This window comes from Acinonyx jubatus, chromosome A3 (genome assembly GCF_027475565.1).
Source record: "Acinonyx jubatus isolate Ajub_Pintada_27869175 chromosome A3, VMU_Ajub_asm_v1.0, whole genome shotgun sequence".
In the NCBI taxonomy this organism is placed as follows: domain Eukaryota; kingdom Metazoa; phylum Chordata; class Mammalia; order Carnivora; family Felidae; genus Acinonyx; species Acinonyx jubatus.
Window position 1 is genome coordinate 97,773,468 of NC_069388.1, and position 17,306 is coordinate 97,790,773.

At 42.7% G+C, this 17,306-nt stretch overlaps 1 protein-coding gene across 1 annotated transcript in view; it reads left to right on the top strand.

Moving 5' to 3' along the window:
* Positions 1-2,949: 2,949 nt before the first annotated feature.
* The window catches only part of KCMF1 (potassium channel modulatory factor 1), a 79,390-nt gene continuing 65,033 nt past the window's right edge, over positions 2,950-17,306 (top strand). The window contains exon 1 of the mRNA XM_027072083.2: positions 2,950-3,098. Coding sequence (XP_026927884.1) covers positions 3,083-3,098 — 16 coding nt within the window. The 5' untranslated portion in view covers positions 2,950-3,082. The remainder of the gene's footprint in view (positions 3,099-17,306) is intronic.

Genomic DNA, 17,306 nt, shown 5'->3' on the forward strand with positions numbered 1-17,306 from the left:
GCCCACTGTCCCACCCTCCCTCTGAGGCACGCAATTATTGATTTCTGTCTCCATAATTTTTTACTCTGAAATAATAATGCACTCACAGGAAGTTGCAGAGAGGGCCCATGTACACTCACCCAGCTCCCTCCGATGATAGTAGCATTTTACAAAACTATATAAAACTATCAAAGCCAGGAAGCTGACATTAGCACAATGCAATTAACTAGGCTACAGACCTTATTCAGATTTCGCCAGTGTTTACACTCATTAGCTTGTTTTACAGAACATAGTTGGGCCACAATATGAAAGATGGGTTAGTGAGGTAAGGACAATGGAAGAACTCAGAGGTACAGGGAAAGGAAAGGACTGGAGGAACCATTTCTGAAGACCAGAAATCATCTGATGGACAATTTGGTACAAGCACTTAATCTTTCTGGAAATGACATCTCCCATACCACAGAACAGCAAGCAGAAGGTTGTTTTAAAGCGAAGGGCCTGACCTCTAACCGAATTGAGGAAATGTTTCCTTCAGCCATGAAAACACCAGATAACTATAATATTCCTTCTCACGCTTATACAAAGAAGAAAAATGTTTAGTCATTTTCATTTTCTTACTTTTGACTGATTGCAAACAGTGAAATAACTGTCAAAGATCTGAGATTCTCTTGAGGTTTAGACACTTTTTCTGTTTGCTCTCCTTAACAGAATAAGCTAACAACTCCCCAAACTGAAACAAACTAAACCTCTATACTTACTCTTATTCCTTCCTGGAGTCCAGTTATTTTTGTTGCTTCTCTTACCTGCTCCAGCCATGTATACTATTGACAATGCCTTAATGTCTGTACCTTAATATATTTACAGACATCAATTACTCATCACAAAACTGTAGGGTGTGGTTGTCCTCACTTTTATAGCCCAAGACCCAGAAGCTCCTTAGTGTTGGTACCCAAGATCACACACGCCAATACTGTAAAGTGCTTAGAAAGGCACATGTTCAATAAGTGTTAGCTAGACTTGTCAGAAGCCGGGTTCTCTCCACTTACCAAACCCCAATGATAGCCTAGATGGAACTCTTTCTTCAACAGCTGTGCTGGACTTAATTTAGGCAAAAGCTCCACGAGTGCAATGGAAATATTTCTGGTGACAAAGTCCAGTTTAAATCCCGTTTGTTTAAACCTTATTTGGCTGACAGCTAGTTTATCACTAGTTACTACCAAATAGAGTGCTTGGGTAGATCTGAGTGACTCAATACTTATTTCTTGACTTTAAAACAAGTTTTTTAATATGTTTGAAAGTAGATTTAATTAAATATGGTAACACTATCTATACTGTGTCCTGTGCTAGATATTTTATACACATTTTAGCACTAAATCCTCCAAATTCCAACTGTTATGATCATTATTAGCCATAATACCATCTGTAATCTGGCTGATTTTAAAGATGGGGAAATCAAGGCCTAGGAAAGCTGTCATGCGTTGCCCCAGGTCACAGAGCTAGTAACGGGGTGTACAGGATTAAGAACAGCTTTCGCCTAGGGACAGACTCCTATATGATACACACACAAACCAAAAAGCCCAGAACAATTTCAAATATAAAAGAGTAAATTAAAATAAGCAAAAGCAAACATAGGACAAAGAAACGGAGGCTCAGCAAGGTTAAATAACTGGTCCAAGGTTACACAGAGACTATCAGAACTAGAATCCGATGGCAGACCTGTCTTGACTCCAAAGCATAGTTCATTTCCACCAAACCACGCTACCACGGTCACCTGGTAAGGGGTAGTATAAATATTCATTGAATTAATAAGTCTGAAAACAAAGTTGACAAGGAAGAGGGTTAAAAAAAAAATGTAAAAGAGAAATGAAAATGGAAAGGTAGTTCACGGGCAAGGGAAAAAAGGAAAATACAAACACACCCTCCAACAGTTTTCCAAGCAGCGCATTCAGGGTGAGGCAAGGTCCTGGAACAAACTTTGCTCGGGTCCCGCCGGACACCCAAGCTGGCGGGCGCGGAGTCTTCAAAGAGATGGTTCCGGAGGAGCCTGCCTTGGAGCACAGCAGCGAAGTCCGGCCGCCTCCCGCGCCCACGCCCTCTCCCGACCGCGAGTCACCCGGCCTGGCAACACGCGACGACGACCGGAGGGCTGCCGCCTCTCCCTGCCGAGCTGCTGGTTTAAAAAGAAATACAAACACATGTCCCCAGGCAGCCCGCAGCCTCTCCTCGGGGTCTGGGCCCGAAGCCCGCTTCCCGGGTCGGCCGGACAGAAATGCGCCCGAGGGCCAGAGACCCTCGGGGTTGCAGCTCGTCGCCGGGCAGCGCCCGCCGCCCGCGGTCAGCCCAGCCCAGCCTAGCGGCGGAGGCGCACACAGCCCGCACCCGGGTAGGCCCCAGACGGAGCTGGGGCGGCCAGGCAGGCGGGCGCCCTACAGGCCACGCGGGCCGGCACTACCGGCGAGCAGCGGGCGCCGGCGGCTGGGCATTTCCTCTTCCTCCCTACGCGCTGCGCGGCGGCGCGGCGGCGGCGGCGGCCAGGCCGAGGCCCGGCTCGGGCGCCCGACCGCGGCCTGCTGGCTAGCGCGGGGAGGCGCCGCGCCGCCCCCGCCACGACCGCCGGCCGCGGGGCCTCGGGGCAGCTGGGCCCGGCGCGAGCAGCGAGAGGCGGGGCCGGCGTGCGGGCGGCGGAAGGAGGCGGAGGAGGAGGAAGAGGAGGAGGAGGCGGCGGCCGGGAGCCGGGGGAGAGGGGCGGGGGGTGGGTCGGGGGAGGGGAGGAGCGGGATTTGCGGAGCGCGGCGCCGCAGCCGGGAGCCGGCGGGCCCGAGAGTGACCGAGTCACGGCGGGCGCCGGCGGAGCCGCGGCGTCGGACCCGCCTCCTGGAGGAGCTCAGCCCCGGCCAGGCCCGGCCCCATTCCCGCCCCGCGCCGCCTCCCCGCCGCCGCCGCCGCCGCCGCCGCGGGAGCGCTCCCCTGCCCACCCCGCCCCCGCGGCCGAGCCCGGGAGTCGAGTGGGAGTCGGCCGGCCGGCGCGGGCAGCGCCGGGACCCCGCCGGGGACACTGCAGCCGGAGCCCGGGAGGGGCCGCGCCGCCACCGTCTGAACTAGGATGTCCCGACATGAAGGTGAGAGGAGCCCCCGCCCCCACCCCCACCGCCCGGGCCTCGGCCTACCCCGCCCGGGCCAGGCGCCGCGGAGGGCGGCCGGGAAGCGGAGGAGACTTCGGCCGAGCCCGAGCCGGGCCCGAGGCGCCGGGCCTGGGAGCGAGCGAGCGAGAGCGGAGAGCCGCGGCGCCGCCGCCGCCACCACGGCCGCGGCCCTGAGCTGGGCCTGGTGCCGGAGGCGGGGCGGCCGGGCCGGCCGGAGGGTTTGCACTGTCATGGGGCGGGGGAGGGGGAGGGGAGTCGGCGGGGCCCGTTACCGGCGGGAGCCGGGCCCTCGGGACTGATACCGGCCGCCGCGGCCCGCCCGGCCAGCCCCAGAGCCGCGGGCTCCGGCGCGGCCTAGTGCTCCCGCCGCCCCGGAAGGGCTCGGTGCGGCCGCCGAACGGGGCCCCAGGCGGCAGCAGGAGACACAGGAGCCCTCCGTGGACCCAGTAGGCGCGTCCGGTCGCCGGGAGACGACGGCGAGCGCCCCTGCCTGCGGGCGACCGCGGGGCGGGCGGGAAGGCTCTGCGGCCGGGGAACGGGAAGCCCCCGCCACCCGGAGCCTGCCCGGCCTCGCGGCTAGGCCTCGGCGAGTCCCTGGGCTCGGGTAACCAAGTTCCCGGGGCGGATCCGGCCCGGCCGCGGCGAGTAAACTCCCTGCTCGAACACCCGCTCAGAGCGGGACTCGCTCCCGGCGGGCCGCGGGCCCCTCGCCTGGCGTGCACTACCCTACCTAACCAGGTTTTGGTAAATGACCGTGGTGTAGTCTGTTAGTGGTCAGGGGCGTTTTGGACCTGTTTTTCGGTCAAAAAGCATGATTGGGGTACAGTTGCAGATAAGCAGACAGCTCTAGCCCAGTCCCAGGGCACAAAGAGAAACATGTTTAGGAACGATGTATAGGCATTGAGCCGGTAAAAAAAATAAATAAATAAATAAATAAGTTAACTTCAATTTACTGCCATATGGTTTAGAAAAGGGGGAGGGGGTTGTGTTTTCTTTGTTTCGCTACCACAGGTCTTTAAGTAAATAAAAAGTGTTAACATACTTGGCGAAAAGTTTATCCTGGTAAGGTTAATGCAAGATTGTAGAAGTGGCTTTCAAGTATTATGTACTCTTGCTTTTAAAATCCTGTATAGGTGATGTAGGAGTGGAGAAAGTTTAGTGAGTCAGATTAGTGTGTTTCACACCATTGGAAGGGTATTCTTAAGGTAATGCAGGCCTTAGAATTTCGAGGTCGAAAAACTTAGATGGATTAAAATTATATTTAGCGCAAATTTCAGAATTTGCTCAACTGGGCTGTTGAGATGGACTTAAAGAACATTTTGTGTTCAAGGATTCTGTATTTTAAAAGGCTCAAACCTAATAGGAAATATACCGTCTTTTCTTCACTTATTGTGGGCAAGTGTAGGACATTGTAAGGCAATAAGGGGCTTAGGCTCATAGAAACTGTCCATTTTCCCAATTTTTCCTACTTAATGGAAATGTGTTCTCTATCTCTGTAATTTAAAAGAAGTTGTTACTAAAGCTACAACTAAATTTTAATTTGGGATGTTAAAGTTTATATTAGATGTAGCTGTGTGTACATTGACCACCTTTAAGACAAAATGAAACGGAGCATGGCCGCAGGCTCTCTTAAGAACTGGGAGCGTTAAAACTACAGAATCAGCAATGGAAGAATGGGTTTGAGACCCATTCTCCTGCTTCAGGAAAACATCCAGATAGTTCCATTCTAATTGGATGATGTCCTGGGAAGATTCCTTTACCCCCAGTAATCTTTTAAAGTCCCACAGTGTGAACATTCTTGAATATAACACAAATTCTGTAATTTAAGCCCATTTCCCCCTATTTGATCCTGTGGAAAGGCATATGGTTTTGAAACTTACATTACCTTTTACTTACTTGAATACTACTGAACCTCAGCAAGTTAATAGCACACTTTTTCTGGTAACTTACACAATCCCAGATGTTTCTCAAAATGAAACATTGCTATATATAATCCATTAGTTGAAAACTTATAGTACAATATTTGACAAGTCATTATCTTTTGAGGGGCTAGTTTATGGCCTAAGGCAGGAGTGGCAGTCTCATTAAGAATCACATTTAATTCATTAGATATGTTTTGTGGATTACTAGTTCAGGCTGCCATTATTTTCATCAGTAAAAATTTAATCAACAAATTTAGAGTTTGACACCCTTACTATTATAGTTCTTTTCTCACTTTTCTCTTTTTTGGGCAAGCAAATCTCATTTCTTTTAGCATTTCTTTAGTGGTATGATTTTTGAGTTCTTTTAATCATCTGTCCCACCTCCACATTCTCTGTGGTTCTTGTTTCCTTTTGCACTGTGACCCAGACTGGATGTAGTAGTCTGGTAAAACATATGAAATGTGCTGCCTGTATTGTTGTACTTGGATTGCGCTACCTTTTCAGTGCCTTCCGGATGCATGTAATTTGTTACTTTGTCTTTGTGCCCACCCTAATGAGTTGCATGATATATGTAATGATGTAACTTTGGACAACTCAGCCCCAAGATGGACATATGTCAAGCTGAGTCTCTACCTTGTGAAGCAGTGGACCACGTCTGAGAAAGGAGATGCAACCAGGAGCATAAAGAAATGTCCTAGCCAGGGGTCAGCATACTTTTTCTGTAAAAGGCCAGGTAGTAAATATTGTAGGCTTTGTTTGCTATAAGGTCTCTGTCATCTCTGCCATTGTAGTGCAAAAGCAGCTATAGACAACATGTAAATGAATAAGCACAGCAGTGTTCCAATGAAAACTTTATTTTTGGATGCTGACATTTGAATTTTGTATAATTTTCATGTGTCGTAAAATATGATTCTTTGTTTTACCACTTAAAAATGTAGAAACCATTCTTAACTTGCAGGCGTACAAACACAGGAGGTGGCTGAATTTGGCCCACTTTGACCTGTGGGGTATAATTTGCCTACTTCTTTTCTCACCTAGAGCTTTAGAGAGTTGATGGAACTCATAAAGGGCCCACTGTGCTTGGTATTCATTCCATCATTTCCTTTGGGTAATGGTAATGGGGAGTAACTGGTTTGGTCCATGGTTTGTACCTCAGTTTCCAGCCGCACCGTGGAGATTGGTAGAGAAGTAATTGTTCTTCAGGAGTGAAAAACAGGCTCCCCACCTTCCCAGACCATGTCTGAGTGGAGTCGGAGTACTCTACATTAAGTCTCCTGCTTGCCCATTATGACTTTTCTAGCCAGAATTCCATTTTTCTGTCTTTTAATTCGCTTTGTAACATTCTTGTCATCTTAACAAACTTTTTACATCAGTGCCCAGTCACTTTATGTTCACCATACCAACGCCATCTAGTTCCATGTTACACAGTGAAATCAGTCATCTTTTTTATTTGTAAGAGTATTTTTTTTAATGATTCACTACACACTTTCTTAAATATAGGTATGTTATTCAGAGCTTAAAATGCATTTAATAGCTTGGCAAATTAAAAACCTCAAATTACTCAGTGCTTATTAGATAAAATGAAATTATGAATGCTCTTGCATGAGTTTGAGCCTAGTTGATTCCCTGGAATTAGGAACACATTTATTGCCTTAAATCAGTCAACCTTTTTTCAGTTGCTACTATGTATAAGGCACTTTCCTAGGAACCAAGGAGTGTGGAGATGAATGAGACATGGCTCCTCACCTTGAGTCCGGTGGGAAGATGCATGTGTATATACAGCTTCTACAGCACAATGGGAGACCATAGGGAGATAAATGAATTGAGGACAAAATCATTATCAACTTTATTCCTAATGGATTTTGCCCCACTTCAGAGAGGGAATCTGTTTTTCTTGAGCACCTTCCTTTTTCTGTGGACTACTCTTGATTTTGGGAAAAAATGAGATTTCAAATAGAGTCCTTATCTTCACCGTATTTATATTTCCCCTAGCTTTTAGAAGACTTTCATATGTAAAAGTTAGAGCAAGTAGGTGAACAGGTAGGTGATCTTATTGTTACGTTTTTCTCAGAAGCATCTGATATTGTTTATTTTCAAACTGTGAAGTATAAAAGTATGTAGGCCATTAATCTAGCTTTTGAAAGTTGTACCATTTTTTGAAATTGTACTGCTCTTGTTAGTAGAGTTACATTTCCTCGTCTCTAAAAATATTATCTGACCCTAAAAGCTCACATGCAGATGATCCCAGAGTGAAGTGCAAGAATTTTGTTTTCAGGATTTGGGGACTGCAAAAGCCAGGATTGGTAATTGGCTTGTGATTGTAAGGTGATGACTTTTGCCTTCCTGTAAGTGAAGTAAATTGACTCCCACTGAAAAGATTTTGATTTTTGCTAACATGTCAGACCGTTTATTTTACTTTAACTATGATTCGTTAAAAGATTATGACATTCTTAATTAAGGCTTTTTCAGTTCAATAGGTCATGAATTATATTTACCCTGATTATAAATAAAGGATAGATAAAAATGTAAATATTTTATTCCTGGGGTCTTTGATTTCATTTCATAAAAAGTTGATTTTGAAGCTCATTTGTCCCATATTTTTGGCATTTGTGTTTAAGTTAAAATGTCATTAAATACAACTTTCTTGTTTTAAATTAGAAATTTAATTTGGAAGAAACTCCTTTCAGTCTTAGAACTTGAAGAAATATTAGCGGCAATCTTGTTTAAAAGAAAAACTTTTTTATAATAGAAACTTAAGAAACTTCTGATGTGAAATGAACAAAACAAATCCCTTCGATTAGGCTTGCAAATCTTAAAAATGAAGAAATCCATGCACTTACGACTCATAATTTTAAAAACATCAGCTTTAGAGAATCTACCATATACATTTGCTGAGGCTTGTTTTTTGTTGTTGTTTTAAACTGGAGGCTCCAAAAGCTGTTTCTAGTGAAGGTTAAGGTGTGGTTGAATTATCCTAGAAATAGTGTGTCTTTTAATTACATTATAAATATTGCTGGGGAGCTATTTTCATGAGCATGAACTCAAAGGAAACATTTCCTACATTTTATGCTTGTAAAAGTTAAAAGTAAAACCCTGTTCATAATTAAAATCTTTTTTATTTTTATTTACTTATTTAAAATGTTTATTGATTTATTTTTGTATGTGAGAGACAAGGGAGAGCATGTGGGAGGGGCAGAAAGAGAGGAAGAGAGAATTCTAAGCAAACTCCGGGCTGTCCGTGCAGAGCCCAACTCAGTGCTCCATCTCACAAACCATGAGATTGTGATGTGAGCCAAAAGCAAGAGTTGGCCACTCTGCTGACTGAGCCACTCAAGCATCCCTGTTTGGTTTTTTTTGTTTGCTTGTTTTTGTTTTTGTTTTAGAGAGAGAGTGCAAGTGGAGAAGGAGAGAATCTTAAGCAGGCTCCACTCTTAGGGTGGAGCCTGACCAGGGCAGAGCCTGATGCAGGGCTCGATCCTATGACCCTGGGATCATGACCTGAGCCAAAATCAAGAGTCAGATGCTCAACCAACTGAGCCACCCAGGCACCCCTATGATTAAAATCTTTGTTTTTTGTTTTTTAAGTAAGTAATTTTTTTTTCTTTTAATGTTTAATTTTAAGAGGGAGAGACAGAGCACGAGCATGGGAGGGATAGAGAGAGGAAGACAGGATCCAAAGTAGGTACTGTGCTGACAGCAGAGAGCCTGATGTGGGGCTTGAACTCACAAACTGTGACATCATGATCTGAGCTGAAGTGAGACCCTTAACTGACTGAGCCACTCAGGTGCCCCCCCCATAATTAAAATCTGTGTGAAAGATTAATTCCATATTAATTTTAGTGTTATGCTAAGAACCATGATGTTTTTCAGGTTTTTTTTTTTTTTTTTTTTTAATGATAAGGTATGGTTTTTTCAATTGCTGAAGTTATTTATTAAATTGAGGAAAGAGCCTTTAAGAGGTATACAGATCAGAACTTTTTTAAAATGTGGTAACTTTGGGGCGCCTGGGTGGCTGAGTCGGTTAAGCATCCGACTCTTGGTTTTGGCTCAAGTCAGGATCTCACACGGTTTGTGGGTTTGAGCCCTGCCTTGGGCTCTGTGCTGACAGTGCAGAGCCTGCTTGGGATTCTCTGTCTCTACCACTTTCTCTGCTCCTCCCCCCTCAAAATAAATAAATAAACCTTAAAATAAAAAAATTAAAACGTGGTAACTTTTGTATTAGTCATTGTCCTGATTCGTGTTGGAGTGGGGATAAGGCAGACAGTTCCCGAAGGGAACATACTACCTAGATTACATAGGAAGGAAGTGAGTGATCATGAAAAGAGAGGGTGTTCTTGGGATGGTAAGGATAGGAGGACAGAACAGTGCTGTCAGAGGAAAGTTAGGCAAGGTGGACATGAAGCTTGGAAATGATCTGTAGCCACAGGAAGTTAGAGACAGAAGACCACCTTTCATGCTGAGTACCAGGAGGTGAAAATTCATCATCCTGTGAAGCTAGCAATAGATGAATTTCCTTGTTAGGCACCTTCCAGGGTGCCATCCCTACTACCTGTCTCACCACTCTCCCACAGTGTTTGTTAATCGTGCTTTTAGTTGTCTTTCTGAATAGAAAGACAGTTCACGTACATGGGTCTATCCAGTTCATGTACATGGTCCATTTATTTCTTCCACAGCCACAGTGCCAACCAGCAGTCCAGCAGACCTTGCCAATGGCTGTAAGGAGTATCAGGGAGGAAGTATGAATGGATCCCAGCAAGTCCATCACTGCTGTTAGAAAAAAACAACTAAAATCACGAGAGTGGGTCAGTCAAGTCACCTTCAGCTAGGAGGGACAGACAATAAATGGGTGAAGCCTCTTGACATCATGACTAATTAGGTTTAGCATTATGTTCTGCTGAGTTGTGTGGGTTTGGTTCCCCCCCCCCCCCCCCACTGGTTCTCAGTGCTAGTGTCATGAACTTCAGCTTTTTTTTTTTTTTATGTTAAGAGAATTTTCATTAGGAGAGTCACTTTAGAGTGCTAACTTGAGGACCTATTAGAACAGTCACAGGCATAATCAGTTATAATTTATTTTTTGTTTTTGACTTTTGTTTCTTTTTGAGACTGTCACCCTCCCCTCCCACCTAGTAAAGTGGAGGGTCCCTCTAGTGGCACCCTTGCCTTATTCTCCAAGCATTTTTTTATGCTGTAATTGTTTGCTTGTGTGCCTCCCCAACAAGTTACCTGAAAGACAGGTATAGTGTTACACTTACCTTTACACCCTACCACCAAGCACAATGTCTGGACTGTCGGAGGCCAGACATTTGAACACTTGTGGGTGATTGTTAGAGATGTTATTACTTGTCTAAAAAATGGTGAGACTAGAAACTGCTGTCTTCTGCTTTTATCTGGGAAGCTGGTTAAGAAGGAGGGAGATGGTAGGAAAGATTTGGAACTTTCATAAAAGTAAGAGGGGATGAATAAACTACGTAGAGTGAAAACTTAAAGGAAGCTGACTCCTGGGGGAATGACTTGGGATTAGACTCAGGTACTATTTTTTTGTTCTACTTCTGTCTCTGGTTTTGGTTTAACTGGTTATGGGTTCTGAATATTGATTGCACCATGTGTGAGTTTTCTGATTCATTCATTCATTCATTCAGTGGGTATTTATGGACTTCCTACTTGAGTACTACTCAAAATCATCTCGAGAGCTTGCCGCAAGTTGTTGACCCTTGCTGCAGCATTGATAATATTCAGTGGGTTTGAAACACCTTTGGGAATTAAATGCTTTCCTGTTGCACAGGCTGTGGTTCTTTTACAATTTGCTGGAATTAGTCCTTAAAATTTATATCTTATGACAGGGTAATTAAATCATGTAAATACTTTAATGTTTTGACAATATTCATCCACCCCTCCTTTTTTGGGAGAGAGCATGTTAGCAGGGGTGAGGGGCAAGGGAGTAAGGGAGAGAGAGAAAGTGAGAATCCTAAACAAGCTCCACACTCAGCACTGAGCCTGACGTGGGGTTTGATGAACCCTGGTTCATGACCTGAGCCAAAATCAAGAGTTGGACACTCAACCAACTGAGCCACCCAGGCGCCCCTCTTTTTAAGCCTACTTTCATTTAAGTTTCTCAATTCTAATTCTGCCCAGCAGTACATTTCTTTCCTTAATATTGTCCTTAGACTGTGAACGTCTCAACACATATCTGCATATGTGAAAGTATGTTCAAGTAGATTATTCCTCATAGGTTTATAAGTATCTTTGATGCTTAGAAAACAGCTCAAGGGATTAAATGTTTAATTTTTGTATTCAGTATAGTTTGTGTGTGAAGGCCTAATGGTTATATAGCAACTGTTGGAGTAACTAGATGGTATTTGTTTTTATTATTTCTCCTCAACCGTTATTCTTCTTTGGTGTCTTCTATGGTTGTAGAGGTTTGGCAGTGCAAGGAAATGAGAATCTTTCTAAATTAGGAGTTAACGGCATCGCAGTAAAACAGGCAGGGATTATTTAAAGGAGTTGTTACAAATGTGTCTCTTCTGTAAGAATGAAATAAATACATGCTGAGAGCTGGGGGTGCTTGGGTATTGGGAACCAGGTAGTTTTCTAGTTTTCATAATCTGAGATCTTACATTTAGCCTGATTAACACTGCTAGGGACTCTGATACAGTAAATTGCAATTTGAAATTAACGTAAAATGTGCAGAGGAGGGAGTGATCTTGCCTTCCATAGGAAAAATGGTGATTAGCACCTGAAGTGACAGTGGGTAAGCATTTGACCCATGGTTTTCCTGACATTCCCTGTTAGGTGTATGATATCGCTTCATGTTCTTTCACTGCTCCATGTCATTTTCTACAAGCTTTTTAGAAGTGCAAGCCACATGTAATTTTATTTTTTTATTTTTATTTTTTTAAGCCACATGTAATTTTTTTTTTTTTTTGAGAGAGAGAGAGAGCCACCGAGCGCAAGTGGGGAGGGGCAGAGGGAGAGAGAGAGAAAGAGAAGAGAGAATCCTAAGTAGGCTCCATGGCTCATTCTTATGACTGGTGAGATCATGACCTGAGCCAAAATCAAGAGTCAAATGATTACCCAACTGAACCATCCAGGTGCCCCTAGGCACATGTAATTTTAAATTCTCTGGTAGCCACAGTAGCAAACTAAGGAGGTGAAATTAAATTTAAATAGTTTAATACTTAAACCTAGTATATCCAAGTTAACATTAATCAATCAAGATAAAATTATTATATTCTTTTTTTCTTACAAAGTTACAAAATTCTAGTATATATTTTACACTTAGCACACTTTAGTTCATATCATCTGAGAATCATCTTTAGACTTGTACATTAGGAGTCTGCTAATAGACCATATATAGTCTCTTTCCGTAGGTACGTTTTGATGTAGTATTGCCATCTGCTCAATGGTGAGTTCATTAACATTCTGGATTTTTGCTTCTTGAATTAATTTCCTAAGAACCCAGATTTTACCTTTTTCACTTAAAAAATTTTTTAACCTACATTAGCAACATTTAACCATTACAATAGAAAACTACTTTATAAGCAGCTATAAATGTATATAAATTATAATCCCTCTGGGCCCTTCAGATTGGAAGAGTAAATAATGGCCTCAGAGTGATTTTAATGTGAGTTTGTGGGGTTATTTTAAGTCCTCCGTGATGACAAATGTAAAATTTATAAAAATTGTTACTAGTCCATTGCAGGTTCTATTATGGTGGAATGGATTGTTTGGGTTCTATCTGGTGAGGATAGACTTTTCATCATTTGAAGAAAGTGACATCCAGGCTTGGTAATTTATTGTAGGTGTATTTCATTGTAATGAGATTGGGTCTCTAGTATCCATCTGGAAAAGGCCTTTGCCATCTAACAACAGAAAAACAGATGGTTATGACTCTTATTCAAAGCAATTTTAAGAAAATTGGGGCATTTGGCTGGCTCAGTAGAGCATGCAACTCTTAATCTCAGGTTGTGAGTTCAAGCCTCACATTGAGCATTTTAAACCTATGTTACTTAAAAAAAAAAAAAAAAGAATTTTAAAAAATAATTTTAAGAAAACGGATTATGGAGCTAATAGCCAGCCCATTGTCAAGGTTAGCCAGCCACTGGTGATTTCTCTTTTTTACCTGTTTGGTGTACTGTTTAGCCAGTTAGAACTAGATTTGCAAATAAAAATGGACTGTTTCAGAGATAGTCTGTTAAAAATTAAAGACCTAGTGTTTTTTTTCCTTCATTTCACTGAAGCAGCAGTTCCACAGAGCAGTGGGTTTTATGGTTCTGTTCTTTTTCAGTCCCCCTACAGCCAGATCTTTGAAACATCAGGAATTTATGGCTTTTTTTTCTTTAATAGTGTAAAAATACTAGTATTGTATGGCTTGGGTGCTCTCACCTAGTGTTTTTCAAAGGGTAATTTAGGATGTGCGCTATTAGCACCACCTGGGAACTTGGACAGAAATGCAGATTCTTGGACGCTGCCCTGGACCCACTGAATCAGAGTTTCTGGAGGTGGTGCCCAGGAGTTTGTGTTTTCATAAGCTTCTACCTGGACCCAGTTATGACCAAAAGCATTTATGTGTGAGATGGTTATCGCTGGTGAGAGGGACACACAATGGTTGTGATACAATTTTTTTATGGTATGGTACCAGTCAAATAGAAATTCAATTGCTGACCTTGACTTTATTCTTCTTTTTTTTTTTTTTTAATTTTTTTTTTTAGTGCTTTTATTTATTTTTGAGACAGAGAGAGACAGAGCATGAGCAGGGGAGGGGCAGAGAGAGAGGGAGACACAGAATCCAAAGCAGGCTCCAGGCTCTAGGCTCTGAGCTGTCAGCACAGAGCCCGTTGCAGGGCTTGAACTCACAGACCATGAGATCATGACCTGAGCTGAAGTCGGATGCTCAACTGACTGACCCACCCAGGTGCCCCTTGACTTCATTCTTCTTGAACGCTATGTTACTGTCACCTGAGGAGGTGAGAGAGAAGTGTGGCTCCCCACTCTAGACCAGTACTATAAATTTACTCAACACACATTTATTGAATTTATTGAACATATACTTGAGGCTTCAAGGATACCATAGTGAACAAAACAGAAAAGATTCCTGTCCCTGTTGCACTCACATTCTATTAGAAGAAATATATCAGGGGTATATGGTCTGTGAGCCAAACCTGGCTGGTTGCTTGTTTTTGTTTGTTTGTTTAGGATTTTATTTTTAAGTAATCTCTATACCCAACATGGAGCTCGAACTCACAATCCCAAGATCAGGACTCACATGTTCTACCAACTGAGCCAACCAGATGCCCCTGTGATTTTTATTTTTTATTTTATTTTATTTTATTTATTTTTTTTTTTTATTTTAGTTATTTATATTTATATTTAAATTCAAGTTAACATATAGTGTAGTATTGGTTTCAGGAGTAGAATTTAATTGGCTGCTGGTTTTTATAAATAAAGTTTTATTGGAACATAGCTGCATCTGCTCATTTACATATTGTCTAAGTTCTTTTTATATTGTAAGGGTTGAGTTGAGCAATTGTGACAGAAAAAGTTGAAAATATTTGCTACTTAGCTCTTTACAGAAAAAGCTTGTGGGTCCCTGGGGTAGACCATAAAAGAATAAATATGTGATATGTAAGAAAGTGTTAGGAGTTGACAGGTGTTATGAAAAACCATTCAGTGGGTTAAGGGAATAGAGAGTGGGGGCCTACTTTAGATACTGTAGTCAGGGAGGGCCTTCTTGAAGATGTGACATTAAAAGAAAAAATTGAATTAAGTGAAGTATATTTAAAGAAGGAAGGATATGGCTGAGGGCATAGCAAGTGCAGAGGTACTGAAACTTGGAATGTTTTGGGAACAGCGTCAAGGCCACTGTGACTGGAAGACTGTGATTGAGGGGGGAAAGGGATAGGAAAGTGCCATAGCCAGGGCCAGATCCTGAAGACCCTTGTATTGTGGGCTGTAGTAAAGACTGTTTACCTGTGAGTACATCAAGAACAACGTTTGCAGAGCCCCTCTATAGAGAGCGGTCTTTTTGGCTAAACAAATGGCAAAGGTTGGAAATTAAATACCTGGTGTTACAATGCATTCCAACATCTCTAAGAAACATTTCTTTATAAACTTTCCCTTACACTCTTTACTCTTAAGCTTCGTGGTCCTCAGCCCCCATGTATCTATGTATTCTATGTAGCTAATGTTTCTTGTACATTAGAAATAGATAGAGGGGTTTGGTAGAGATCAGATATTTCCATGGTTTGAATGTAAAACCCTTGAGCCTAGAAATTGGGTCATCAATGTTAGCAGGTTTCAAACTTTAAAAAAATATAACTCATAGTAAGAAATGTATTTGATATTATCCAATAGTTACATACATATGTAAAGAAATAAGTTTCACAAAACAGTACTTATCTTTACTATGAGAGATGTATTCTGTTTCTGTTATGTCATTAAAAACAAAAATACTAGGGACACCTGGGTGGCTTAGTCAAGCATCTAACTCTTAATCTCAGCGCAGGTCTTGATCTCAGGGTCTTGAGTTCAAGCCCTGTGTTGGGCTTCACACTGGGTGTGAAGCCTGCTGAAAAGAAAAATAGTTGTGACCTCCTAGACTGATTTCCCATTCTATTCATTGTTTGTGACTTGCTATTTGAAAAACACGGCCAATGCTATCTAATCCAAAACTTGGGCGTCTCTTGTGTACAAGGTATTGTGATAGGTACAGAGACAGATGGAAAACAATTTTTCCTCTTGGAGGGGGATATTGGAAGTTCTAAGTATATTAGATAAACTAGCTGTAGTATAACTGGAGCAGTAAGTGTCAAATCAGTTATTACAAGTTCTATGATGTTATTAGCAAGTGGAATAGAATGTTTTTTGGGTGTCAGAGAAGGCATTTCCAAAAGTTTGATATTTAGACTGAAGACTTGAAAAAATACTGTGGGTATTTTAAATGGAAGTATAATTGACATAGAATATTATGTTAGTTTCAGGTATACAACATAGTGATTTGGTATTTGTATACATTATGAAGTGATCACCACAAGTCTGGTTCCCATATGTCAGCATACAAAGTTTTTACAATATTAATGACTATTCTTTATGCTATAGTACTGTATTTTTATAACAAGAGTTGGAAATAGAGCTGTCAACCAAGTGAGAGCATGGTAGAGGGTAAACTACAGAGCTAAGCAAATCTGAGATGTGCTCAAGAGAGGTGGGTGGGACAACACTGAGACCAGGGTTTCTGGAACAGAGGACTCCTGTATGTCTGCTATGGGAGTGAGGTATTAGAATGATTGATTTACCTAGGACACTTACCTGACTGAGCCACCCAGGGAACCAATTTATTTATATATTTTTAAGATTTTATTTTTAACAATGTTTATATCCAACGTGTGGGGCTTGAACTTGCAACCCTGAAAGCAAGAGTCATATGCTTTACCAACAGAGCCAGCGAGGCACCCTTGCTGACCCCTGCTTTAATCCATTTGTTTAATAAATATATCTTGGGGGCCCCTAACGTGGCTCGGTCAGTTAGGTGTCCACCTCTTGATCTCAGCTCAGGTCTTGATCCCAGGGTTGTGAGTTCAAGTCCTGTGTCAGGCTCTTCAGTGAGTGTGGAGACTCCTTAATATTCTCTCCCTCTCTCGCTTTGCTCTTCTCTCCTGCTCACACTATCTCTCTAAAGTAAGAAAAAAAAATTTTTAATTAAAAAAAACAAAAGATTTGATAGTTGCTGAAGTGAGTGCAAATAGACCTACTTGGTGATTAATTAGACAGGGATTATGGAGGGGTGAAAAGTCTAGGAAAATAGCGTTTTGGTTAGTTGGGCAGCACCATTCATCAAGCTGCATATCTAAGAAACATGCCTTGAGGGAGAAGGTGGAAAGCAGGGGAAAGAAAAGTGGTTTCCATTTTTAGCATGTTGGGTTTGAAGTACATGTGGGAAATCCAGGTAGAGATTTCCAGGGGCAGTTGAACATGTGGGGTCTAGAATTCATGAGTTTGGGCGTAATCCATAGTAGTAGAGTTGGTTGCTCAGTGATGGTGAGAACATAGACATTGAGAGGATGAGGAGACTGATCAATAAGCCCTTGGAAACACTTCACATTTAAGAAACAGGAGACTGAATGGGAATAGCCTGGAGAGTAGGAAGAGAACCAGGAGAGAATGTTGGCATTGAAACTTAGAAAGATGATTTTCTGAGAAGGAGGATTCAGTCAGTATTGCTGCAGATGGGTCAAGAAGATAAGAAATGAAGTGTTCATTGGCTGGA